At 41.2% G+C, this 26,653-nt stretch overlaps 1 protein-coding gene across 1 annotated transcript in view; it reads right to left on the bottom strand.

Moving 5' to 3' along the window:
* The window catches only part of LOC124789997 (sodium channel protein Nach-like), a 116,734-nt gene that overhangs the window by 73,130 nt on the left and 16,951 nt on the right, over positions 1-26,653 (bottom strand). Inside the window, exon 4 of the mRNA XM_047257540.1 lies at positions 20,745-20,889. Within this exon, the coding sequence (XP_047113496.1) occupies positions 20,745-20,889 (145 nt within the window). The remainder of the gene's footprint in view (positions 1-20,744; positions 20,890-26,653) is intronic.

The raw sequence follows: 26,653 nt of genomic DNA, 5'->3' as shown, positions 1-26,653 counted from the left end.
CCATTATAGGAGCAGATTTCAAACACTATTGAACATTAAAAATTACAGAGGAGAAAGGAGTGTAAGCACAAAAAAGGTTAGGAAGACTATGTAACCAACTTCCCTGTACGCACACACATCTCAGAGAGAAAATGAAACTGAAGGGGAGTCATTCGCATCATGACTCCTTCCTCCACTGTCATTGCAGCAGGCCTCAGTATTCAGACAGGGTGAGAACTGAATATATCTGTAGCCTGGTAGCCTGTTGCAGATGATGACTTCACTAGTAACTGGTGAGAAACTGCTATTGTGCTCAGTTTTTTATATAGGCCATGCTTTCCACAATTGCTTAATGGCCAAGTGTTTAAGAGCAATGGCCCTGAATTGTGTATGTAAGTTGGTGTATTCTAGACAAGGCTGGAATTTTCTGTGTATTTTCATGGTAGAATTTTCAACTAAACTACAGTCAGTAACTTAATGAGAGAAAACTCTTGAAGAAGGCATAAGGATACTCATTTTCCTAACCTTAGTGGCATAAGCTCACTCTTCAGTTACCTTTGTGCCAGATAATGAACGTTCAAACAGTAAATCCATTTCTATAACATTTCCCAACTCATTGTTTGATCTCCTTTAGCTATCCTTAATTAGTAGGAGATGTGACTACTGCTACCAAAGTCAGCTGGTGCCTGCTAAATAAAGAAGAGTGCACTAGGACCAGAGTTGATGTGCAGTAGAATTAATATTGCATCTCTTCCAGCTATTCACTGGTGCAAAACCAGTTACAAGGAGCCAAAGATTTACAGGTGTTAGTAAGCAGGCAGGTACATTACACATTCACATGAAATGTCATGATCAAAATGTGGTTAAATACAGCTATCTGCATTAGTCTAGTCCATGTCACCTGTGCATAACTACTGCAACCTATGTCCATTTAAATCTGCTTACTTAGTCACACCTTGGTCCTCTTCTACAATTTTTACCAGTTACATCTCCCTCCCTTAGCAAACTGGTGATTCCTTAATGGCTCAGGATGTGTCCAGTTAATGAATCCCTTCTTCTAGTCAATTCCACCATAAATTTCTTTTCTGCATAATTTGAGTCACCATCTCTTCATCACTTACCCAATATGTCTATCTAATCTTCAGGATCCTTGTGTAACACATACTTCAAAAGTATATATTCACATCTTCTCTGAATCATTTACTATCCCTGATTCACTTCCGTATGTGATTACACTCCAGACAAATACACATAGAAAACCCTTCCTAGCACTTCAATTTCCACCCAGTGTTAACAAATTACATTTTCTTTCTATTGCTTGCCAGTCTGCATTTTATATTATCTGTGCCTCAGCCATCTTTAGTTATTTTGATACCCAAATAGGAATTCACATCTATTACTTTTAGTGACTCATTTCCTAATGCAATTACTTAAACATCATCTGACATTGAGGTATCTATTCTATTCCGTTATCCTTGTTTTACTTTACTGTGTCCTGATTTGCCCAGTCAGTCAAGACAAATTTTTCCATGGTGCTGGAAGGGAATGTCATGAACAACATATTAAAAATCTTATCAGTGAGGTAAAAGCATTGTGGGGCAGGTGGATTTAAAGATATCTTTTTTTATGTTTTTCTCAAATAATTAAAAAAACAATGGTTCCTAGCAAAAATGTTTCCAGTACAAAATCAAACTACATTAAATTTCCTGCAGAAAAGGTCCAATTCATTTTTTAAACCTGGAACTAACAGTTTCCCTGCTCAAGGGATGGAAAAATCACAGATTATTACAAATATTCCTGTAAATAGAATAAAATTAAAATTTATTTTTAAATGAAGTAGGTTAAAAACAATGTGTGTACTACATCTAAGAGCAGTAGAACCATATTAAGGGATAAATTGTGTTCTGTGACTGTAACAGGATGGAGGAGGCAGATGTGTGGTAGAAGTGTGACAGAAGGCAGGTCACCGTATTGTGTATGTGCACTTCTCTTCTGCATAGGTCTGCAAGTGAAGGCCAGGCTGATGATTCCCAACTCTGCCTACCCTCTACATGACAAGAAGCAACTACAGGGTGTTTCATAAAGTTATACTGGATTTCTGCAGTGTGCTTTATGAATCACTGACGACATAGTGCATTGACATGAGCGGGGAGTATTTATTTTGTACAATGCATTAAAGCCACATGGAATGCATTTATAAGTTACTAACAACACTAATGCTAGTAATTCATATGGACGGAACCTACATAAATCCCTAAACATTGTTGTACAGTGCTAGAGGAGAAATTGCTTCTTAATAATGTATGTCAGTTATAGTGTTCTTCTGAGAACAGTTTGAGTAGGTTAGCACTAGTCAAAATTTTTTGTTAGTGTAGATTAAAGAGGTAGATACCAGAGGCTGCTTCTGCCTGTTAATGTGTAACTTGACTCATTCCACATCCATGAAGTCTACTCTCCTTCATGATGGATTTACGGAAAACAATGTGTGAATGAACAAAGCAAATGGATTAATCAGGGAAAAAATCATTTTTGTGTATATATTAATGGCATAACATAACCACAAAACTTTATGTTTGTGAACTATGCTGATGAGTGATGACACATCAATGATTATCTAATGTTGTACTGAACTGCTAGCAGTGCAAAACAATAAAGAGAACTTTAGTCTGATCACGGAATATCTAATTATGCAAAGCAATAAGACACCTGTGATGAAGCTCTTGTAAAATTACAACCAATGTCAACTGAACATAAATATAAAATCACTGTCTAAAGCTGAGACATTTTATAGACATAAATTTCTAGACATTGTAAATAACAAAAAGTGTGAGGTCATCTACATGAATGCTAAAAGGAATCCATAAAACTTTGGTTACCTGATAAATCAGGCAAATCTAAAGGCTGTAAATTCAAGTAAATAACTAGGAATTACAATTACAAACAACTAAAATTGGAAAGAGCACATAGAATATGTTGTGAAGAGGGCAAACCAAAGACTGTGCTTTACTGGTAGAACACTTAGAAAATGTAAAATCTCTACTAAAGTCTGCCTACACTATGCTTGTCTGTCCTCTTTTGGAGTACAGCTGTGCAGTCTGGGATCCTTACCAGATAGGATTAATGGCGTACATTGTGAAAGCTCAAAGAAGAGCAGCACTTTTTGTATTATCACAAAACAGGGGAGAGAGTGTCAACTGACATGGTACAGGATTTGGGGTGGGCATCATTAAAACAAAGGCATTTTTTGTTAGGATGGAATCTTCTCATGAAATCCCCATTACCAAATGTGAAAATATTTTGTTGACACTGGCCTACATAGGGAGAAACAATCATTATAATAAAATAAGGGAAATCACAGCTCACATGGAAAGATATGGGTGTTTGTGTTTTCCACATGCTGTTCAAGATTGGAATAACAGAGAATTATTGTGAAGATAGTTCGATGAACCCTCTACCAGACATTTAAGTGTGATTTGTGAAGTATCCATGCAGATACAGATGTAGATGAATTTAGGACCACGGGAAACCATTCCTTGAATAACAAAAGTACTGGGTCGTCAAAAGGTATACAAAAAAGAACGAAAATGTGCTACCTTTTGGAAACATCCTTTAAGAAGCTAGAGCCCCCCCCCCCCCTTACACACACCAGCTCAACACACAATGCCAGAGGTGTGTCAAGTGGGCTGGATAGAGGGGTAAAGAAGCAAGAAGCAGACACAGGAAACAGAAGGAGGGGTTGGGAATTGTTAGGGAGTGGCTCAGACGGAGGCAGTTTGTGTGCAGGACAGAAATGCTGGAAAGGGAGGTAACAAGCTTATGGAAAAGAAATGCAAAGTACAGGCACCAGGGCCAGTGAGTTCATGTGGAGCATAATGATGAGGACATGAAGGCATGGAATGGGAGTGGGTGACACAGCAAAAGAGGAAGCGGGCTGTTGGCATAGGTTAGAGGAGACTAAGGCCAGAAGGTTTTGTGAGAGCAAAGTATGTGTTGCAAGGATAACAACCGCCTGTATGGTTCAGAAAAGCTAGTGCTGGCAGGAAATGATCCAGATGGCATGAGTTCTGAAGCAGCCACTGAACTTGAGCATGTTGTGCCACACTGTGTGTTGTGTCACTAGGTGATCAACACTGTTTTTGGCCACAGTTTGGCAGTGGCCTTTCATTCTGGTGGGCAGCTGGTTGGCAGTCAATGCACAAATAAAACGCTCTGCAGAAACTGCAAATGAGTTGGTGTATGACATGGCTGCTTTCGAAGTAGCCCTGCCTCTTATGGATAGGATAAACCTGTGACAGGATTGGAGTGGAATTTGCTAGGTGGGTGAATCAGGAAGGTCTTACACTTCGAAGTAGCCCTGCCTCTTATGGATAGGATACACCTGTGACAGGATTGGAGTAGAATTTGCTAGGTGGGTGAATCAGGAAGGTCTTACACCTAGGCCTTCCACTGGGATATGACATCTGTAGCAAGGGGTTGGGAGTGGGAGTGGGAGTGGGTGTGGCATAGGGATGTACGATGATGAGTAGGTTGGGTTTGCACCAGCACACCACTTTGGGAAGGGCGGTAAGAATCAGAGGTAGGATCTCCATCATTTCCCGGCATTATGATAGATAGTCAAAGCCCTGGCAAAGGACATGCATCAGTTGTTCCAGTCTGTGATGGTCTTGTGTGATTGGGGTGGGGGTGCTCCTTTGCAGCTGGTTTCTGGGTGGGAGGAAGTGGTATGTGAGGATAAGGCACAGAAGATGTGTTTGCAAACTAGGTGTGGGAGGTGTTCATGTGTGGAGGTTTTTGTAAGACCTCAGCGTGCTGGGCAAGGGATTTCTCATTTGGTCGAGGAGGACCAGTTGAAGATGCTGCAGGAGAAGGTGTTGAGGCTGTGGAGAAATGAGATTAGGGTGTCCTGACCCTATGTTCAGATCATGAAAATACCATCATGAATGAGAACCAGACAAGGGTTTTGGGGTCTTGGGAACCTAGGCAGGTTTCCTCTAGACAGACCATAAACTAATTGCACAGGAAAGTAACATGCATGTTCTCATGGCTGTACTGTGGATTTTTCCCCCCTCAAAGGAGAAATAGTTGTATTTGAGATTATAACTGGAAAGGTGTATAAGGAATCAGGTTGTGAGTTTCATGTCAGAAGGGTGTTGGGACAGGTAGTGTTGATAGTAGCAAGGCCATGGGCATGAGGAGTGTTGGTGTATAGGGAGGTAGCATCAACATTGACAAGTAGGGATCCAGGTGATTATCAGCATGATAAAAAGTTGCTGAGGGAAGTGGTTTGTACCTTTGATGCAAGAAGGTGGGCTGCGGGGAAATATTTGGAGGTGCTGGTCAACAAGAGTGGAGATTCTTTCATTGGAACCACAGAAATCAGCTACAATGGGGCTTTCAGGATTTTTTAGTTTAGGTGTTTTTTGTTGCTTGGGTGTTCAGAGTCCTTGTGGAGAGGAGGGAGATGGATTCAGAGTATAAATTCTAGGATGAGCCTAAGGATTTGACAAAGGGTTGGAGGTTTTGTTGAATTACTGGGATGGGATAACTGTGGCAGAACTTCTAGGTGGAGGAGTCCAATCTCTTTCCACCTCTATCCACTGCACCCAGCACAATCTCTCATCTCAGTTTTTTGCTGTATTGCAATCCTGGCAATGTCTGTTTAGCCGGTACAATGTAGCTGCACAGGTGTTCACCCGTTGAGGAACTGGAGACAATAATATTATCCAGGTAGTTAATGCACCTCAGCAAGGAGGACATGAGTTGCTGCAAAAGTTGTTAGAAAATAAAAAGGGCAATAGTTATGCTGAGTGGCAGGAAATGGCATTGGTCTAACCTGAAAGTGGTTTCACCACAAAGATATGTTTGGAATCGTCATTCAGAGGCAGTTGGAAGTAGGTGTCTGACAAGTATATTTTGGAAAAATATTGGCCCCTGGAATGCTGAGCTAAGAATCCATCAAGACAGGTGAGGTACAGATACTGATAATAGACTGTGAATATACAGACTTCTTCAAATCACCACAGAGCCAAAGGTTGCCAGTAGGTTCTGCAACAATGGCCAGAAAAGGCAGGTGTGACAACATTCAGGGGTGTAAATTGATCAAGTTCTGATTTGACTTGTTCCCATGAAGGTGCTGGGATCAGGCAGGCATGAAAAAAATGGGGGAATGCCATTGGTTTCATTGTGATATAAGCCTTCAAATTGGTAGCTCATCTTAATCCTTACAAAAACAGTGAAGAAAATGCCAAGTAGAGCACACCCAGTTGTTGTTATGGAATTTGATCCAATAGCAGATGCACTTCATCAGAAACAGAGAATCCAAAAATTTTGAAGGTGTCTGACCCAGATAAATTTTCAATGTTGGCATCATCCACCACTAGAAAGGTCAAAGGCCAAACAACAGCTTTATACACTACAGGAGTGGAAAACTGTCCCGTTATGAGTATTTGTTGTTTGTTGTAATTCAGCAGCAAGTGAGAGACGGGACAATGCTGGTGCTCCAAGACCCACATAGGTTTAAGAATTTAAGAAAGTCGCTGTTGCACCTGTATTTACTTGCATTTTTAACATCTTGTCCATAACACATACTTCCATAAAGAGTTTGTTTGGTGATACCATCACTTGGGAAACACTGTTTATGTCCAGTGAATGAGAATGCGAGTTGCACACAGATGCAGTATGTCCCATTTTTTACAACGGTTGCACATTGCCCATTTGGGCATGCGGCGTGCTCATGTTGAGTAAAACAATAAGCTGAGGAGGAGAAGCAACAGCGGCTACTTCACATCAAGCTTCTATCTGATTTCCTGCTACCCTAGATACTTCAAAAGACTGGGCAATGTTCGAAACCTCTGTGAGAGAGGAATTTTCCCATTTTAAAGTGTGTTCATGAACTTCTCTATCAGGAGCCAAGCTTATTATAGCTTCATTAACCATCAAATCAGCGTGTGAATCCTAGTAAGCTTCAGTAACAAATTGGCAATTGTGGCTAAGTCCCTGAAGTTCCACCATCTAAGCTTTGTGTGACTGTTGTAGCTGCTTTTGACAACAGTATAACTCTATGCAGCAGCAATAAACATGAGTACATTTGCAGTGGAGAGCAACTGACACATTTCATCAAATGAGAGATGGCAGCTTCTTAAAGAGGAGCTAACTGACACAAAAGGTGATAAACATGAGGACAAATTCGTGATAGAAAGAAAGCCTTACACATGTTGGGCTCAGAGACACCAAATGCTTGGAAATGTTGCTAAAGGTGTTTTTCATATACGCCCCAATCTTCCATAGCATCATCATACGGAGGAATCAGTGGGTTTTGCATCAATGTTATGAACCCTAATACATCAAGGATTCTGCCAAATTATTTAGTGCCAAGGAGAGAGCCTACTGCTTGTTCTTTGAAAGCTTGCTGCTGTTCAACAAGAGTTTGACGAATTTCTTACACTGACATATTGGCTGTAGTGAACCATGACATGAAACATACTGAGTAGAATACTGCACTCATCACCAAAAATATTGTAACATTGCACAACACAATATCAGAGTTTCCATCAATCAACTTTTATTCCACTTTCGCATGAAGTGTATACTGAGACACTGAATAAAATAGTGATCAGCACAAATACACTTAACCCAGAAGTACATTAAGTTACAATCTAACAGTGAAGCTTACATTAGTCAAATCAACATGAGTCTGCCCAAATTCCTGGTGCACTGGCTCATATAAGGATGTTTTGCAATGCACAGTTGCCTCTTTAGGCTGCCTGTGGAGGCAGTTGCCCTTTAATTATGCATCATGGTATTGGGTCACAAACATATGCTATATAAAGGAGAATGAAGACAGCAATAAAAAGAGCTTATATGACCTACAGTGACATCAAAAGAGGACTTAGCATAAACATAAACACCACAGTACACTGGTTATATAATTTAACTGGATAGACAAAAAAATTTACCCACCAAGTGGCAGCAGGAGAACACATGCAGGAAAGAATGTTATACCTATACAAGCTTTTGGAGCCAGTGGCGGCTCCTCCTGGCAGAAGGGTTGATGGGGAAGGATGAAGGGGAAGGACTAAGGAGGTTTAGGAAAAGAGGTAGATTTTGGAAAAGTCACCCAGAACTGCAGGTCAGGGGAGACTTACCGGATGAGATGAGAAGGAAAGACTGAATCAACCTTTCCTTTTCATCTTATATTGTCAAAAATTGATTATTTTCATTGTTACACTACACTGGTTGTATGCCAAAAAAGGAAGTCTGACACAATTATGCAACAAATTAGCCTTTGCATAAGTAGTTTATATCACTGTCATTTATTTATGTATTAACAGGAAATCCTAGTACTGTAGTGAATTTATCATTTGACTAAAGCAGTAATGTAGAACATGTAAGTTAAATTGTGAACTTGATTAGATTCCAGCAGTTCCAATTCATAGTATCAAATACTTATCCAAAAGATACAATTTCAGGTATATAGGAAATTAATCCATGTAATATTGGAATTCAAACATAATGTAAAAAATTTATCCCAAGTGTTTAATATGAAGTATGTTCAAAAAATGTGAATAATTTGGAATTGAGATATAGAAGTTAAGAGCTAATATGACACAAGTAGTGATCATATGACCAAGCTGAGAAATAAGAGAGCAGAGATGGTCTAGTGGTCTTTTGCCAGTATCCTTGGCTGGTGTAAGAAATGAGTAGCAAATAGCTGCTGGTGAGCTTGTGATAACATGGTAGGCAGTTTAAATTTATTCGTTTACTGTAAAAATACTTTGCAGTTGTGGAGGCATGTTTTATTTGTTGTGATTTAGAATTAACAACTGTGTTGATCTTTATATGAGACTCTGTTACTCAATAGACTGTGTAAACTAGATAAATGTGGGGAATTAAGGGTATACGGAATGAGTTCTTCGATGAAAAAATCGATTTTTGGGTAAATGCATTTTCGAAAAATTTAGACTCTCCCATTTAATACCATGTATAAAATATTTGGATGACGTGAATAGAACTATTTTAAATAATTTTTTAAAATAATTTCGACACACAATGTTCCGTACCTTGTATATGAGACGCGAAGTATACCTGATATAGACAGCCTTGCCAGAGATATAATTGAGCACAAGAGAGTTAACTTTTCTGTTGGCTACACTGCTAGACAGTTGACAATAGATTCTGCACCATTTGTATTGTTTCCTTTGTGAGTACATCCATGTCATTGTTGTGAAAGTCGTATGAGGAGAAGTCATTGAGTTTTCTTTCCTTCAACATGCCAAGACCTAGTCTGAAGGTATTTAGAAAGCGTGTACGTTGTCGCAAGAAAGTAAAGTGTACTAAAAATTCGTCTGATTCATCTTCATTAGTATCTGATGTCCCAGTAGCGACTAACCTCAACACTGGTAGTGATACATTGAGTGATGCTGCTGCTGCCACTACACCGGAAAGTGCTTCAAGAAGAAAACTAGCTGGAATTGAAGAAGAATACAAGAAACTAAATGCTGGGACTACAAAATATGAGGTAATTAACGTCTCTTTATTATCAGACATTTTGGAGAACAATGTGTGCTGCAAACAATGTGGAAAATGTGGTGTTTCATTGAAAACAAACTTACATGTAGGACTTGCTTGTGAATTAGAGTTGATGTGCAGTTATTTCAAACACAGTGTTACTTTCTTCAATTCCTCACGTTACTGCAGATACAGGTAAACTATACGATATAAACATTAGAGTGGTTTATGGATTATGGTCTATAGGAAAGGGCAGGGCTGCAGGTGCCATGTTGTGTGGTGTGATGAAAGTCCCTCCTCCACCTTCAAAATTTAACAAACACATAATTGCAATAGGCTCTGCTGTAGGAGATGTGGCACAGGAAAACATGAAAGATGCTGTTGAGGAAGAAGTTGTTGAAAATCATAATAGCAGAGACTTGTCCATAGCTTTTGATGGAAGCTGGCAGAAGAGAGGCCACACATCTCTGAATGGTATAGTAACAGCTACAAGTGTGGACACTGGTAATGTAGTTGATGTGGCAATACTTTCCTAGCATTGCAGATGCAAGGAGAAAATGAAAAATAAACATGAAGAGGAGTGCATGGCAAATTACTATGGGTCAAGTGGTGGTATGGAAGTTGCTGGTGTAAGAAGTATTTATCAACGCTCAGTAAAATGGTACATCGTTAGATACATAAATTATCTTGGAGATGATGACTCAAAGGCTTTCAAAGAAATTGAGGAACTGAGACCCTATGGTAACAATGTGAAAATTTCCAAACTGGAGTGTGTTGGCCATGTTCAGAAAAGGATGGGATCAAGACTTCGACGGCTCAAGGCTAGCATGAAAGGCAAGAAATTGAGCGATGGAAAAACTTTAGATGGGAAAAATAGACTGACAGATGCTACAATAGATCATATTCAGAAGTGCTATGGTCTAGCAATAAGACAGAGTACAGCAGATGCAGAATTAATGAGAAGAGCAGTCTGGGCTCTGTTTTTTCATACAGCTTCAAACAATGAGAATCCCCAACATGGGCTATGTCCAAAAGGAGACGATAGTTGGTGCAAGTACAACAGAGGCAAGGTAACTAAGAAACAATACAATCACCTGCCACCTGCCATAATGGATGAAATAAAACCAATATTCCGAGACCTCGCAGATATTAGTCTACTAAAGAAATGTCTTCATGGCCGGACTCAAAATCCAAATGAGTGTGTGAACCATGTGATATGGAATAGACTACCTAAAACTGTGTTTGTGGGTACAAACACACTTCACTTTGGCGTTTATGATGCTGTTTCATCATTCAATCAGGGCAATATAACAAAGTGCAAAGTTCTGCAGAAGTTGGGGCTCTGTGTAGGACTACGAACTTGTTTGGACAAGGAACGGCTCAGGTCTTCAGATAATGCCATAAAAGTATATTCAAAGATGGCTAGACAGCATAGCAGAGCCATCAAGAGGAAGCTGTTGGACGATTCTGATGATACAAGCTATGGAGCAGGCTTGTACTGAAGTAAAAACTTTGAAGCTAATTTCCCATAACTTTAGTTTTTTTGTGTATAAGGTACATTTTCTCAGGGCCTATTTATAGTAGAAAGATGAAATTTTCTGTAGTTTTTCCTTGAGACCTTCTAATATATCTGAATTAAAAGATATGTGGAATTATTTTGTATTAATGGATGTAAATTTTAAAATTCTTGTTAAAATGTATAACTTTTTTAACATTTACAAAAAATAAAATATCTGAAAAACTATACATTATTTTTTCAAAATTAATAATTCAGTATAAAAGCAGAACATATCTCTGCGTTCTGTGAAAAAATCAAGAGTGTCGTCCAAATAACAAATGAGAAAATGTTCCTAACTTTTAGTTCAATTTAACATTGTAAGCATAGGGCGTTCCGTATACCCTTAACCTACATTAGTGAGTTTAGAGTACTAGACCATGCCATTGGTTAAGCAAAACATTATCTGTATAGGAACTAGTTGTTTGGTTGCACTGCTTTGCTAAAATCATGTTTAATTATTTTGAATATTAGTTTCTGTGCAACTACCAACTGAAGGAAATGTTTCTTGACTGTAATGAAACTGAAGTTAAGTCAAAAATTGTTTGAGGATACATGACTACTCAAATGGACCATTCTAAGTTTATTTGATGTTCCATATTTTTACTCTAAATTGCTCATTGACTGTTTGTTAGGCTGGGTTATTGTTATTGAATTTAATAGGGCACAATGCAATGGTGCACAACCAGCCCCTAGTTCAAAAGTTGAGCCATTAAATGTGTTAAATAGTTGTGTGCCTACCTGCTGGTAGTTGTACCAGAGACTTCACCATAGGTTGACCTCATCAGTAAGCAGTCAGCAGTAGCAGATAACATTGTACAACCAAAGGCAATCTAATCCCAACATTGAATCCTGGCTGTCCCTGTTCATACCCCCATCCAGTTGTGACCATCCACTCCTCCAACCTAACTATCCCCTGGCCACATTCCAGAAATTTTTTACCTCCAACTTGGATCTTTCATCCTTCCTCAGGTCTCTTCTCAATAACAAAAACGTCACAACAGAAGGAAAAAAGTCATTCATAATACCAGACAGCCCCTTCTTTAATCATCCTCCCTGCAGACAAAGACTCCATCACTATCATCACAAATCAACCTCCCCCCCCCCCCCCCCTCTCGTGGGTCCAGGGCTAAGAATAGGCCTGATGAGGTATTCCTGCCTGTCGTGAGAGATGACTAAAAGGAGTCTCACATGTTTCAGCCTTTATTTGATGGTCCCTGTAGGGTTTGACCTCTATTTTTCCAAATTTTCCCCAAAGTGCGAGCCAATTGGGGAAGGGCACCTTAAATGGTGCATCATGTCCATTGTGCACTGAGATCTTTAGCCCACTTTAATGTCGTAGATTTGCAGTTTCTCCAACTCTTGGGTGAGGACACCTTCCCAGGTGCCTTTTCCTCCATCCACTGTGCAGTGTCTTTTTCTGTGCTGGCAATTATCATGGACTTCTTTGCACCTAACATCCAGCACAGTAGTCAGTTCATTGTGGTGGGGCTGCCATGTACCATGTTTGTTGTAGCTCCCTGACTACACAGGGATCACTCTGCAGATGCCTGCACCGTTAACTCCCCACGTATGCCAGGGAGTAGATGCCCATCACCCTGGGGCATTGGGACTCCCAGCAATGGCCATTCTACCATGTGACCTTTGCTGCGGCTGGGTGGCACCCATGGGGAGGGCCCCTGGTCAGAGAGGGTGGCATCAGGATGGATGATGTGCCATGAAACATACTACATCATCACTTGCTGGTGATCAAACACGAGAAGTCTCTAAGCGCTCCAGGTCTCAGTTTAATGCACGGCAGTATGACCCCAAATCATTTCCCTCCCTACCCACACCATGGAAGGAATGCAAGGCTACGGATGGCAGCAAAGCTTATTTACCCTGCTACCTCATATGTATGAGAGTTGGCAGAATCCTTTGTGTTGATGAAGCCTCAGTTTTTTGTAGAGCGTTTAGAGGGCAAGTTTGGGGAGGTGGAGGGATTGTCTAAAATGCAATCTGGGTTGGTCTTGATAAAAACAGCATCATCTGCCCAGTCATGGGCATTACTCACCTGTGACAATCTATGGATGTTTCTGTTTCCGTCATGCCCCTTAAGAGCTTAAATATGGCCCAGGGTATTATATTCCACAGGGACCTTCTTTTGCAGTCTGATGATGAGCTGCACACTAACTTAGAGTGACAAGATGTTAATTTTGTCTGACGCGTCCATCGGGGTCTCAGTGATAATCAGGTTGCCACTGGTGTCTTCATCTTGACCTGTACACAACCTCGACAGATGACGCTGGAAATACAGTGGGAAGACATATGCCCGAGCTTCCAGCACTTAAAGCACCACATTGGGGGAAGTATATTTGGCTTTACATCACAGCGGTAGACCATCACCTGACCAGATGGTCTACCGCTGTGATGTAAAGCCATATATTCCACTCCCAATGTGGTGCTTTAAGTGCTGGAAGCTCGGGCATATGTCTTCCCACTGTACTTCCAGCATCATCTGTCGAGGTTGTGTACAGCCTTCACATTAGTACTCCATGTGCCCTGCCTCCCATCTGTGTCAACTGCTGAGAGCACCATTCCCCTTGCTCGCCAGACTGCAGGATTCTACATAAAGAAAGGAAAATAATGGAATACAAGACCCTGGACTGACTGACCTACACTGAGGCTAAGAGGAAATTTGAATGCCTACATCTTGTGTGTATGACAACCTCTTACACCGCTGCTATTACAATGGCTCTAGCCCATCAATTCCGCCATTTACAGTTGGCTCTCAGTACCGTAAGACTCCATCTGCCCCCTTGATGGAGGGGGGCACTTTTATCCCTGTTGCTCCTGCACCACCTGCCTCAGGAGCAACACCTCCACCTCCTCCCCCCCCCCCCCCCTCTCCACAACCGTTGGAGACATCAGACCCTACTTCTAAGCTGGAGAAGCATAAATCTTCTTCGGCTCCTCTTGCTAGGAAGGGGTCCCTTGGGTCACTCCCTTCCCAGTGGCAAAGCAGACACCCGCCAGTGTCTGAAGCAACCATAGGTACCTGTTTGTAGTGCTTCACAGTCCTCCTCAGTCCATGACACTGAATCAGTGAAGCCCTCCCAGCCAGAAAAACCAAAGGAGCGCCAAGAGAAACCCAAAAAAAAGAAGACCCCCAAGAACCCAAACATTTCAGTGGCACCCACACCACTGCTACCTACAAGCTCTGCATTTGAGGATGAGGTGGAGATTCTGGCATCCCCTAAGAACCTAGATCTCACTGGACCCTCAGACACAATCGATGTTGATCAAATGGGTACTCAGTCAGTGGCAGCAGGTGACTCTGAGGAGTAAACTGCCTCCCTGAGCATTTCAGGCTGTCCTGGCCTCATGATAACGTCATCCCCCAGTGGAACTGCTGCTGTATTTTCCACCAACTGGCTGACTATGACAACAGTTACGCTTGACAACTGCTTTCTGCATTGCCCTCCAAGAAACCTGGTTTCTGGCAATGTTTACCCCTGCCGATAGTGGCTATAGTGGTTATTACAAGAACCATAGTGAATATAATAGAGTGCCAGGTGGCGTTTGCATCTGTGTCCTGAACTCAGTATATAGTGTCCCTGTGACCCTTCAAAGTCCTCTTGAAGCTGTGGCTGTCAGGATAAGGACGACACAAGAAATAACCATCTGCAATGTCTATCTTCCTCCAGATGGTGCAGTACCCCTGAACGAATTGGCTGTACTAATTCATCAACTCCCTAAACCTTTCCTACTTCTGGGAGATTTTAACGCCCATAATCCCTTGTGGTGTGGCACCATGCTTACTGGCTGAGGTAGAGATGTCGAAAATTTACTGTCTCAGCTTGACCTCTGCCTCCTAAATACTGGAGACACCACACATTTCTGTGTGGCTCATGGTACTTACTCGGCCATTGATTTATCACTTTGCAGCACAGGACTTCTCCCATCTGTCCACTGGAGAGCCCATGATGACTTGTGTGGTAGTGACAACTTCCCCATCTTCCTTCACTTCCCCGGCATCACGCCCGTGGATGCCTCCCCAGGTGGGCTTTAAACAAGGCAGACTGGGAAGCTTTCAACTCTTCTATTACCGTTGAATCTCTCCCACATGATAATATCAATGTGATGGTTGAGCAACGATCACTTCTGTGGCGGAAAATGCAAGCCATTGCTCTTTAAGGTGCCCCCAGCGAAACACAGTACCTTGGGGGTCACTGGAAATTGCTGAGGCCAGTAAAGAACATAGGCGGGCTGTACGGTGACAGAAGTGGCACCCTTCCCTAGAGCACCTAATAGCTTTTAAACAGTTCTGTGCCCACATTCACCAGCTTATACAAAGACGGAAACAGGAGTGCCTCGACTATTGGGTACCATACATCACCTACCCAAGTCTGGTCGAAGATCAGAAGTGTTTTTGGGTACCAGACCCAAACAGGTCTCCCTGGCATTAACATCAAAGGTGTGTGATTTACCAACACAAATATGATTGCCAAACACTGTGCAGAGCACTATGCTCGAGCCTCTGCATTGGAGAACTACCCCCGAGCCTTTCGCACCCACAAATGGCGGATGAAAGGCAAGGTCCTCTCATTCACTTCACACCACAGTGATCTCTATAATGCTCCATTTACAGAGTGGGAGCTCCTCAGCACCCTTGCACATTGCCCGAACACAGCTCCTGGGCCAGATTGGATCCACAGTCAGATGATTAAATATCTCTCGCCCAACTACAACCGACATCTCCTCATCATCTTCAACCAGATCTGGTGCGATGGTGTCTTTCGATTGCAATGGCGGGAGAGCACCATCATTCTCATGCCCAAACCTGGTAAAAACTTGCTTGATGTGGATAGCTATCGGCCCATCAGCCTCACCAACATTCTTTGTAAGCTGCTACAATGTATGGCGAGTCGGCGGTTGTGTTGGGTCCTGGATTCACGTGGCCTACTGACTCCATGCTAGGGCGGTTTATGTCCGGGTTGCTCTGCCACTGACAATCTTGTGTCCCTTGTCTCTGGCATCTGAACAGCCTTTTCCAGAGCCAACATCTGGTTCCCATCTTTTTTGATTTACGAAAAGCTTATGAAATGACCTGGTGACATCATATCCTCGCCAAATTATGTGAGTGGGGGCTTCGAGGCCCACTCCCGATTTTTATCCAAAATTTCCTGTCGTTCCATACTTTGTGTGCCCAAGTTGGTGTCTCCCATAGTTCCCCCATATCCAGGAGAATGGGGTCCTGCAGGGCTCTGTACTCTATTTTTATTCACCATTAACGGTCTAGCAGCAAGTATAGGGACACCCATCTTACCTTCTCTGTGTGCAGACAACTTCTGCATTTTGTACTGGTGTTGCTGAGTGATGCCTGCAGGGAGCCATCCACAAGGTGCAGGCATGGGCTCTAGCTACAGCTTCCAGTTTTTAGCAACGAAGTCATGTATTATACACTACTGTTGGCGTTGTGCCATTCATCCAGAATCAGAACTTTACCTTAATGACAATCCTCTCACTGTAGTGGAGACATATCGATTCTTTGCACTGGTTTTTGACACCCGATTCACTTGGCTTCCTCACTTCCATCAGCTAAAGTGGAAGTGCTGGCAGCAACTCAATGTCCACTGCCTGAGCAACACCAACTGTGGTGCAGATCACTCTATGCTGCTGCAGCTCTACAGAGCCCTTGTTCAATCCCGCCTTGACTATGGGAGCCTGGTTTATGGTTTGGCGGCAGCCTCAGCATTGTGTTTATTCGACCCAGTGCATCACTGTGGCATTCGACTAGTGACGGGAGCTTTTAAGACGAGTCTAGTGATCAGCGTCCTGGTGGAGGCTGGAATCCCTCCATTGAAGGTTAGGTGTGCACAGCGGCTCACCAGTTACATTGCACACATTCGTGCTTCTCCTAAGCATCCCAATTACTGTCTCCTTCCCCCAACCACAGCAGTTCATCTCCTGCATCAGCAGCCCAGGTCAGGGCTTACGATCACCATTCATACCCAATCCCTCCTGTGTGAACTTGAGTACTTTCCTTTACCACCTCCCCCCCCCCTCCCCCCCCCTTCTCCCGGGTCCATCCACATACACCTCCATGGTGTATACTTAGGCCGCAGCTTCGTTTTGACCTTTTGCATGGCCCTAAGGGCTCAGTTACTCCCATGGCTCTCTGCTGCCAGTTCCTCTCAATTCTTGCCATGGCTCTGAAGTGGTTTACATGGACAGCTCAATGGCTGATGGTCACGTTGGCTTTGCCTATGTTCACAGAGGATATATTGAACAGGACTCCTTGCCAGGTGGCTGCAGTGTTATCACTGTAGAGCTGGTGGCCATATCTTGTGCTCTTGAGCACATCTGCTCATGCCCTCGTGAGTCATTTCTTCTCTGTACTGACTCCTTGAGCAGCCTCCAAGGTAACAACCAGTGCTGCCCTCGCCATCCAAGAGTCCATCTCTACCAGGAAACAGTCCAGTCATTACTGGTGTTTGTCTGGACCCTAGGACACGATGGCATCCCAGGCAATGAACTTGCTGATACGGTGGAACAGGCTACATGGAAACCACTTCTGGAGATTGGCATTCCTGTACCTGACCTGCATTCAATATTATGCCACAAGATTTTATGGCTTTGGTAGACAGAATGGCATAACACTATGCACAACAAACTGCATGTCATTAATGACACTACAAATGTGTGGAAGTCTTCCATGCAGGCCTCTTGCAGGGAATCTGTTGTCCTTTACTGGCTCCACATTGGCCATATGTGGCTAACACATGGTTACCTCCTCTGTCACGAGGACTCATCTCAGTGTCGCTGTGGCTCACATATGACTGTTGTCCACATCTTGCTGGAGTGCCCAATTTTAGCCACTCTGTGGCAGACTTTTAACGTTCCCAGCACCCTACCTTCAATGTTGGGTGACAGTGCCTCAACAGCAGTTTTAGTTTTACGTTTTATTCATGAGGGGAGAGGGGGGGGGGGGGTTTATTGTACCAACTAAAGATGGGTGTTTGGCCTTCTCTCCAAGGTCTCCACACTCCCTCCATTTTAACTCTCTGTCTCCCTTTCTTTGCATTTGTTTATCTTGGTGTTCATTTTTTCCCTTCCTGTGTTCATCTCACCTCATCTTTTTGGGCTGGACATTTTAATCTGTTGCAGAGTGGCTGTCCCATATTCTTTTATTCATGTGATCTGCCAGCCCAGACCATCTGCTCTATGGTTTTAATACCTTCCTCTAGTTTTCCATGTTGTGTCTGTTTTCCCTGTTTTTTGATTGTTCCTTCCATTTTCTCTTTCGGCATGGTCCCCCATTCCTTTTTGCCCTTCTGCTGTCCCAAACATACTTTTGGTGCTGTTTTATCTTGAGCCTTGTTTGTGGCAGGAAAAAGGGACTGATGACCTTGTAGTTTGATCCCTTTATACCACAAACCAACCAATCAACCAACAAATCACAGTTTGACTCCTCCACGAGAAATCTCTGCTATAGTGATCCCATCCCAGAAGCCTAACATAACCTGTAATCATTGTTCATATCCTTAGGCTTATCCCAGAACCTCTCCCCTGGACCCATCTACCTCATCATCCCAACACCCTCCCATACACCCCTTCTACATGCTTCCCAAAATGCATAAACCCAACAATTCCAGACGACCCATTGCAGCTGGTTTCTGTGCTCCCACTGAAAGAATTTCCACTCTTGTTAGCCAACACCTCCAAGCAATTTCCTGTAGCCTAGCCCCCCACACCAAAGTTGCAAACCATTTCCTTCACTGACTGTGGACCAGCCCCATCCCATTACCACCTGCACGCCTACTCATCACTGTTGATGCCACTTCTTTATACACCAACATCCCTCTTGCCCACAGCCTTTCTGTTTTCAAACACCTAACATCAGCTGACTCAAAACTCACTACCACTTTCCTTACACACCTTACCAGTTATATGATTACACACAACTATTCCTTTGAGGGAAAACATATGTAAACAAATACTTGTCACAACCATGGGCACCCAATTATATACTTACACACAACTACTTCTCCTTTGAGGAGGAGTATATAGAAACAAATCCTTGTCACAACCATGGGCACCCACATGGCATTCTCCTATGCTAACCTGTTTATGGGCCATCTATAGGGAACCTAGCTAGGGTCCCAAGACCACAAACCCCTCATCTTGTTCAAATTCATTGATGATATCTTCATGATCTGGACCTATGTCCAAGATGCTCAATCCTCATTTCTCCACAATCTCAACAAGTTCTTCTCCATCATTTTCAGGCTGTCCACCTCAACCCAACATGCCACCTCCCTGGACATCAACCTCCACTCCTCTGATGGCTTCATTTATACCTCCGTCCATATCAAGCCCACTAGCGACCAACAATACCTGCATTTTGGCCACTGTCATTCCTTATAATGTTACGTATCCCTTACTATCAAAATGTTGGTAGATATACGGAAAGTAAATATCCTATGTTGAACTAACTATTCTAGTGTTGTCAACATTTATATAATTTCATAAGGGCAGAAACATTGTATTAGCAGATAAATTTTCCTTATCTTGCTATGGCTGTCTCATTGTCTAGGGTGTCAGTTCCTTTTTAACCTTTCCAATTAATATGTCCAAGGTTTTTTTGTTTCAATAAAAGTTTCTGGAACATTGTTGCTTTTTACATCTTTGGTATTTATTCATAAATTCTTGACACTTTCTACAATGCCATTTGTCAAGTAAACACATTGTGCAACATTTCAACACAACACAAAGCACTTCATAGTTAGAGTACCAATCTCAACAATAACTAAAACTAACATGGTGCATCTGGTGCCTAAAATTGCTATAAGTACTACAAACCGACCTTCCGGATCCTTCCAGAACAGGAAGTAATTAAAATGACTTTTATTATGACTGTCTTAATTGAAATTACTTTTCAGGTGTAATTTACATAATGTTTTCTGGAAATAATTATTTACATAAATATTTACACTTCTAATAATTAATAATGAAAGCTGCAGATTCTGACAATATAAAAACTATCAGTTTCCTGTCTTCATATAATTATTGACTGAATTATTGGTAATAAAATTAGAAATATTGAAAATGAAAATAGAAACTTTTGTTAGTTTCACTGTAAAATGGTTTTCAACTCATTTAAGCTAACAACTGTGATAACTAATTTTCATGGTTCAAGATCGATGTTGCTAAATGTATTTATATAAAAAATAAAATTATATTACCAGAAAAATTGTGTTTTGGTGGTCAAATATATGCAAAATTATCTTTAGATATGGATTAAGTATAAAAATTAACTCAAGTCAGGGAGAAATTTATAAGGAATTGATCATTTCAATTGAGGTACAAAAATTCAGAGGAGGTAAGATTCATTACACCTTTCTGCACCAAAAAATATTTCTGTTAAGCCTGGTCACCTGAAGGTGGTATATCCACAGAGATGAGAAGTTCCTTGCCCAGTATGCTGAAGGTCTCACAAAGGACTTCACAGATAGGCACCCCCCATATGAAGCCCACAAACAGACAGTGGTACTTATGGTACTACTTGTTATCAGCATGTGGTGTATAAAAAAACACAAAAAAGATACAGTGATGGGGGCTGATCATTACTATATTGAGACTTAACATTTTCTTCTGCCCCGTCAATTGCTGCAACATTAATAACACAGTTTTATAGCGCACAAAATATTTGTACCGTTACCTTCACTCCTTTTGAAGCAAGAACTGTTGAATGGTATTCATGTGGCTGGTTGTCCAGAAGAAGAGATAGTCCCATTTGAAAGCCACAAGTACTTGTCCTTTGTACTTCATCTATGTTTCCAGTTACAGGTACACTTTGTTGTTGGCTGCAAGATTGAACACTCTCTAACATCTACAGTAGTTATATAATAAATTTTCTGTGAAAATTTATCAGGATTATTAATTCACACACAAAATATATCATCTGCTTCTCTTAAGGGACATCACATACTTTTTCTTTGCTATTTCTCAAAATAATTTCAGTTTTGTTCTTGTAGTGTTTAAGTGAAGTCAGCTCAAATAAAGATTGCTCATCAGGAACGACATTTAATGTCCAATGTGAACAGAAAATATCTTGATTTCATTATGGAAAAAGTGTGTTCTTAACTGTAATTTTATGTGTCTGATTGACAGAGTAACCAAAAATCAGTCTGATATAACATTCTCTTACCAATATTATTGATTGTGACAACAAAACTCAAAAATAATCTATGTTTCAAGGAGTGACCAAGCATGTTTGCTGTGGCATCCCACACTGACTTCACATCCATAACACACACTAGTGTGACAAAAACGTGAAAGCAGCACTGATTGATTGATCTTTATTTTGTCCCATTTGATTAAATTATGTACAGAGTGTGTACTTATAATACAGGACAATTCAAGTTAATCTAAAGTCTTGAAATATTTAGCCTGCATATTAGAATATAAAGAATAAATTGATAAATGTAATAGTAATATTACATTTTTCTCTTGATTTATATTTATGTCTTAAAGTTTTTTACATGTTCTTTAACTCTGATGAAAACAAAACAGACGTACAAAAATGTACAACATACAAAATAAATTCAGGTGATTACATTACACACTTACAGGCAATAAAAACATTCCTCATTATTTACACATAAACCTCACTACGTCATAAAATTTGCTTTCCATTAAATAGTTCTTAAGAAGTTCCTGGAATGGCATTTCACTCTTACTGTCTTGTAGACTTTTAGAAACATACTTTACTAGTCACATGCCTGAATATTGAGGACCTTTTTCAACAGCTCTCGGTCTGTGTGGCATACTTCTCAAATGGCCTTTATGTCTTGTGTCATTTGATTGAACATCTGCATTTTTTCTGGTAAATTATTGCATTTGACTAATGAAATTCTTGTTATGTATTTGTACATGGATGGAAATATCAATATTTTTAGATTATGGAAGGCACTTTTGCATGAGTCTGTTTCTATTCAGGGTGGTCCTAATGGCCTCTTCTTTAAGTACAAAAATTCTTTTTGTTTTATTGCTGCTGGAGTTTCCCCAAACAGTAAGTCCATACTGTAAGCATACTTCAAAAAGACCATGGTACACTGTGCACAGAAGATGTCTGTTACAAAATGTGAAGCTGTTTCATAATAAATATTTTACCATACCTAAGTTCTAGAAGACATTGTATGAGGGTCATTCAAATAATTAAAGAGGCAATTTGGTCTGGGAAAAAAACTTTTAGTAGGGCAAGTTTGGCACTTTTATGGCTTTAAGTTGGCATGACTGAGATGAGCCCTGATCAGCTGATACAAACACTGTTCTGGCCAACCAGTTGCAGTTTAACTCCCTCACTTGAAAGTCGAATTGATGAGATTATTCATGCTGACTGCCATGTGACTATGGATATGATAGTTTTTAAGGTTCAAGTTAGAACTGTCACTGTTCGTAACCATAAAACATGTGCAAGATGGGTCCCAAAGGAGTTGATGCGGCTACACAAGGAAACAAGGTTGAGAGTACTAAAGAAATGTTATGAAAGGGAAGGCGAATGCTTCCTCAACAAAATTTTAACTTTTGATGAAACTTGGGTTTACTATTATGAGCCAGAATCAAAAAGACAAAGTATGGAGTGGAAGCACACAAACTCACCTGTCAAGAAAAAATTCAAAACCCAAGCATCAGCACCCCCCATGAACCATGGACCTTGCGTTGGTGGGGAGGCTTGCGTGCCTCAGTGATACAGATGGCCGTACCAAAGGTGCAACCACAATGGAGGGGTATCTGTTGAGAGGCCAGACAAACATGTGGCTCCTGAAGAGGGGCAGCAGCCTTTTCAGTAGTTGCAGGGGCAACAGTCTGGATGATTGACTGATCTGGCCTTGTAACACTAACCAAAACGGCCTTGCTGTGCTGGTACTATGAACGGCTGAAAGCAAGGGGAAACTACGGCCGTAATTTTTCCCGAGGGCATGCAGCTTTACTGTATGGTTAAATGATGATGGCGTCCTCTTGGGTAAAATATTCCGGAGGTAAAATAGTCCGCCATTCGGATCTCTGGGCGGGGACTACTCAAGAGGATGTCGTTATCAGGACAAAGAAAACTGGCGTTCTACGGATTGGAGCGTGGAAAGTCAGATCCCTTAATCGGGCAGGTAGGTTAGAAAATTTAAAAAGGGAAATGGATAGGTTGAAGTTAGATATAGTGGGAATTAGTGAAGTTTGGTGGCAGGAGGAACAAGACTTCTGGTCAGGTGACTACAGAGTTATAAACACAAAATCAAATAGGGGTAATGCAGGAGTAGGTTTAATAATGAATAGGAAAATAGGAATGCGGGTAAGCTACTACAAACAGCATAGTGAACGCATTATTGTGGCCAAGATAGATATGAAGCCCATGCCTACTACAGTAGTACAAGTTTATATGCCAACTAGCTCTGCAGATGACGAAGAAATTGAAGAAATGCATGATGAAATGAGAGAAATTATTCAGATAGTGAAGGGTGACGAAAATTTAATAGTCACGGGTGGCTGGAATTCGGTAGTAGGAAAAGGGAGAGAATGAAACGTAGTAGGTGAATATGGATTGGGGCTAAGAAATGAAAGAGGAAGCCGCCTGGTAGAATTTTGCACAGAGCACAACTTAATCATAGCTAACACTTGGTTCAAGAATCATAAAAGAATGCTGTATACATGGAAGAAGCCTGGAGATACTGACAGGTTTCAGATAGATTATCTAATGGTAAGACAGAGATTTAGGAACCAGGTTTTAAATTGTAAGACATTTCCAGGGGCAGATGTGGACTCTGACCACAATCTGTTGGTTATGACCTGTAGATTAAAACTGAAGAAACTGCTAAAAGGTGGGAATTTAAGGAGATGGGACCTGGATAAACTGAAAGTACCAGAGGTTGTACAGAGTTTCAGGGAGAGCATAAGGGAACAATTGACAGGAATGGGGGAAAGAAATACAGTAGAAGAAGAATTGGTAGCTTTGAGGGATGAAGTAGTGAAGGCAGCAGAGGATCAAGTAGGTAAAAAGACGAGGGCTATTAGAAATCCTTGGGTAACAGAAGATATATTGAATTTAATTGATGAAAGGAGAAAATATAAAAATGCAGTAAATGAAGCAGGCAAAAAGGAATAGAAACGTCTCAAAAATGAGATCGACAGGAAGTGCAAAATGGCTAAGCAGGGATGGCTAGAGGACAAATGTAAGGATGTAGAGGCTTATCTCACTAGGGGTAAGATAGATACTGCCTACAGGAAAATTAAAGAGACCTTTGGAGATACGAGAACCACTTGCATGAACATCAAGAGCTCAGATGGAAACCCAGTTCTAAGCAAAGAAGGGAAAGCAGAAAGATGGAAGGAGTATATAGAGGGTCTATACAAGGGCGATATACTTGAGGACAATATTATGGAAATGGAAGAGGATGTAGATGAAGATGAAATGGGAGATACGATACTGCGTGAAGATTCTGATAGAGCACTGAAAGACCTGAGTCGAAACAAGGCCCCCGGAGTAGACAACATTCCATTGGAACTACTGATTGCCTTGGGATAGCCAGTCCTGACAAAACTCTACCATCTGGTGAGCAAGATGTATGAAACAGGCGAAATACCCTCAGACTTCAAGAAGAATATAATAATTCTAATCCCAAAGAAAGCAGGTGTTGACAGATGTGAAAATTACCAAACTATCAGTTTAATAAGTCACAGCTGCAAAATACTAACGCGAATTCTTTACAGAAGAATGGAAAAACTAGTAGAAGCCGACCTTGGGGAAGATCAGTTTGGATTCCGTAGAAATATTGGAACATGTGAGGCAATACTGACCCTACAACTCATCTTAGAAGCTAGATTAAGGAAGGGCAAACCTACGTTTCTAGCATTTGTAGACTTAGAGAAAGCTTTTGACAATGTTGACTGGAATACTCTCTTTCAAATTCTGAAGGTGGCAGGGGTAAAATACAGGGAGCAAAAGGCTATTTACAATTTGTACAGAAACCAGATGGCAGTTATAAGAGTCGAGGGGCATGAAAGGGAAGCAGTGGTTGGGAAGGGAGTGAGACAGTGCTGTAGCCTATCCCCGATGTTATTCAACCTGTATATTGAGCAAGCAGTGACGGAAACAAAAGAAAAATTCGGAGTAGGTATTAAAATCCATGGAGAACAAATAAAAACTTTGAGGTTCGCCGATGATATTGTAATTGTATCAGAGATAGCAAAGGACTTGGAAGAGCAGTTGAACAGAATGGATATTGTTTTGAAAGGAGGATATAAGATGAACATCAAAAAAAGCAAAAGGAGGATAATGGAATATAGTCGAATTAAGTTGGGTGATGCTGAGGGAATTAGATTAGGAAATGAGACGCTTAAAGTAGTAAAGGAGTTTTGCTATTTGGGGAACAAAATAAGTAGAGAGGATATAAAATGTAGACTTGCAATGGCAAGGAAAGTGTTTCTGAAGAAGAGAAATTTGTTAACATCAAGTATAGATTTAAGTGTGAGGAAGTCATTTCTGAAAGTACTTGTATGGAGTGTAGCCATGTATGGAAGTGAAACATGGACGATAAATAGTTTAGACAAGAAGAGAATAGAAGCTTTTGAAATGTGGTGCTACAGAAGAATGCTGAAGATTAGATGGGTAGATCACATAACTAATGAGGAAGTATTGAATAGGATTGGGGAGAAGAGAAGTTTGTGGCACAACTTGACTAGAAGAAGGGATCGGTTGGTAGGACATGTTCTAAGGCATCAAGGGATCACCAATTTAGTATCAGAGGGCAGCATGGAGGGTAAAAATTGTAGAGGGAGACCAAGAGATGAATACACTAAGCAGATTCAGAAGGATGTAGGTTGTGGTAGGTACTGGGAGATGAAGAAGCTTGTACAGGATAGAGTAGCATGGAGAGCTGCATCAAATCAGTCTCAGGACTGAAGACCACAACAACAACAACAACAAGCATCAGCAGGGAAAGTCATGTTGACGGTGATTTAGGATGCTGAAGGTCCAGTTTTTTGTGATTATCTCAAAGAGCAGCATACAATGAACAGCCAATACTACTTAGACTTGCTTTTAAACTAAGTGAAGCCAGCTATGAGGGAGAGAGATCATGGATCTCAGAGGAGAGGTGTGATTCTCCAGCAAGACAATGCACATCCTCATATTGCTCAACTAACCCATGAAACCATTGACAGAATGGGCTGGGAAGTACTGCCTCATCCCCCTTGCAGTCCTGATTTAGCACCTAGTGCCTTCCATCTGTTTGGTGCACTGAATGAGGCAGTAAGTGGGAAGAGGTTCCAGGACAATGAGGATGTGAAAAAGTTTGTGGGAAATTGGTTCAAACTTCAAGATAAAACGTTCTTTGCAGCCAGAATAAAAAAGCTTGTAGCACATTGGAACAAGTGCACAAATTTTCAAGGGGATTATGTTGAAATGTAGAAAAAGTATTGTTTTGTAAAAATAAACACTTTTTTCTCCAGACCAATTTGTCTCTTTAATTACTGAATGACCCTCTATATATATATAATCGTCCTTTTCTATATTTGCGAACACCATGAACATTGTCTTTTTTATATATTTATAAAGTCATTCTGTATCGGCCACAG

The sequence above is a fragment of the Schistocerca piceifrons genome, chromosome 3 (assembly GCF_021461385.2).
Source record: "Schistocerca piceifrons isolate TAMUIC-IGC-003096 chromosome 3, iqSchPice1.1, whole genome shotgun sequence".
In the NCBI taxonomy this organism is placed as follows: Eukaryota; Metazoa; Arthropoda; class Insecta; order Orthoptera; family Acrididae; genus Schistocerca; species Schistocerca piceifrons.
This window is presented reverse-complemented; position numbering and strand designations above follow the sequence as displayed.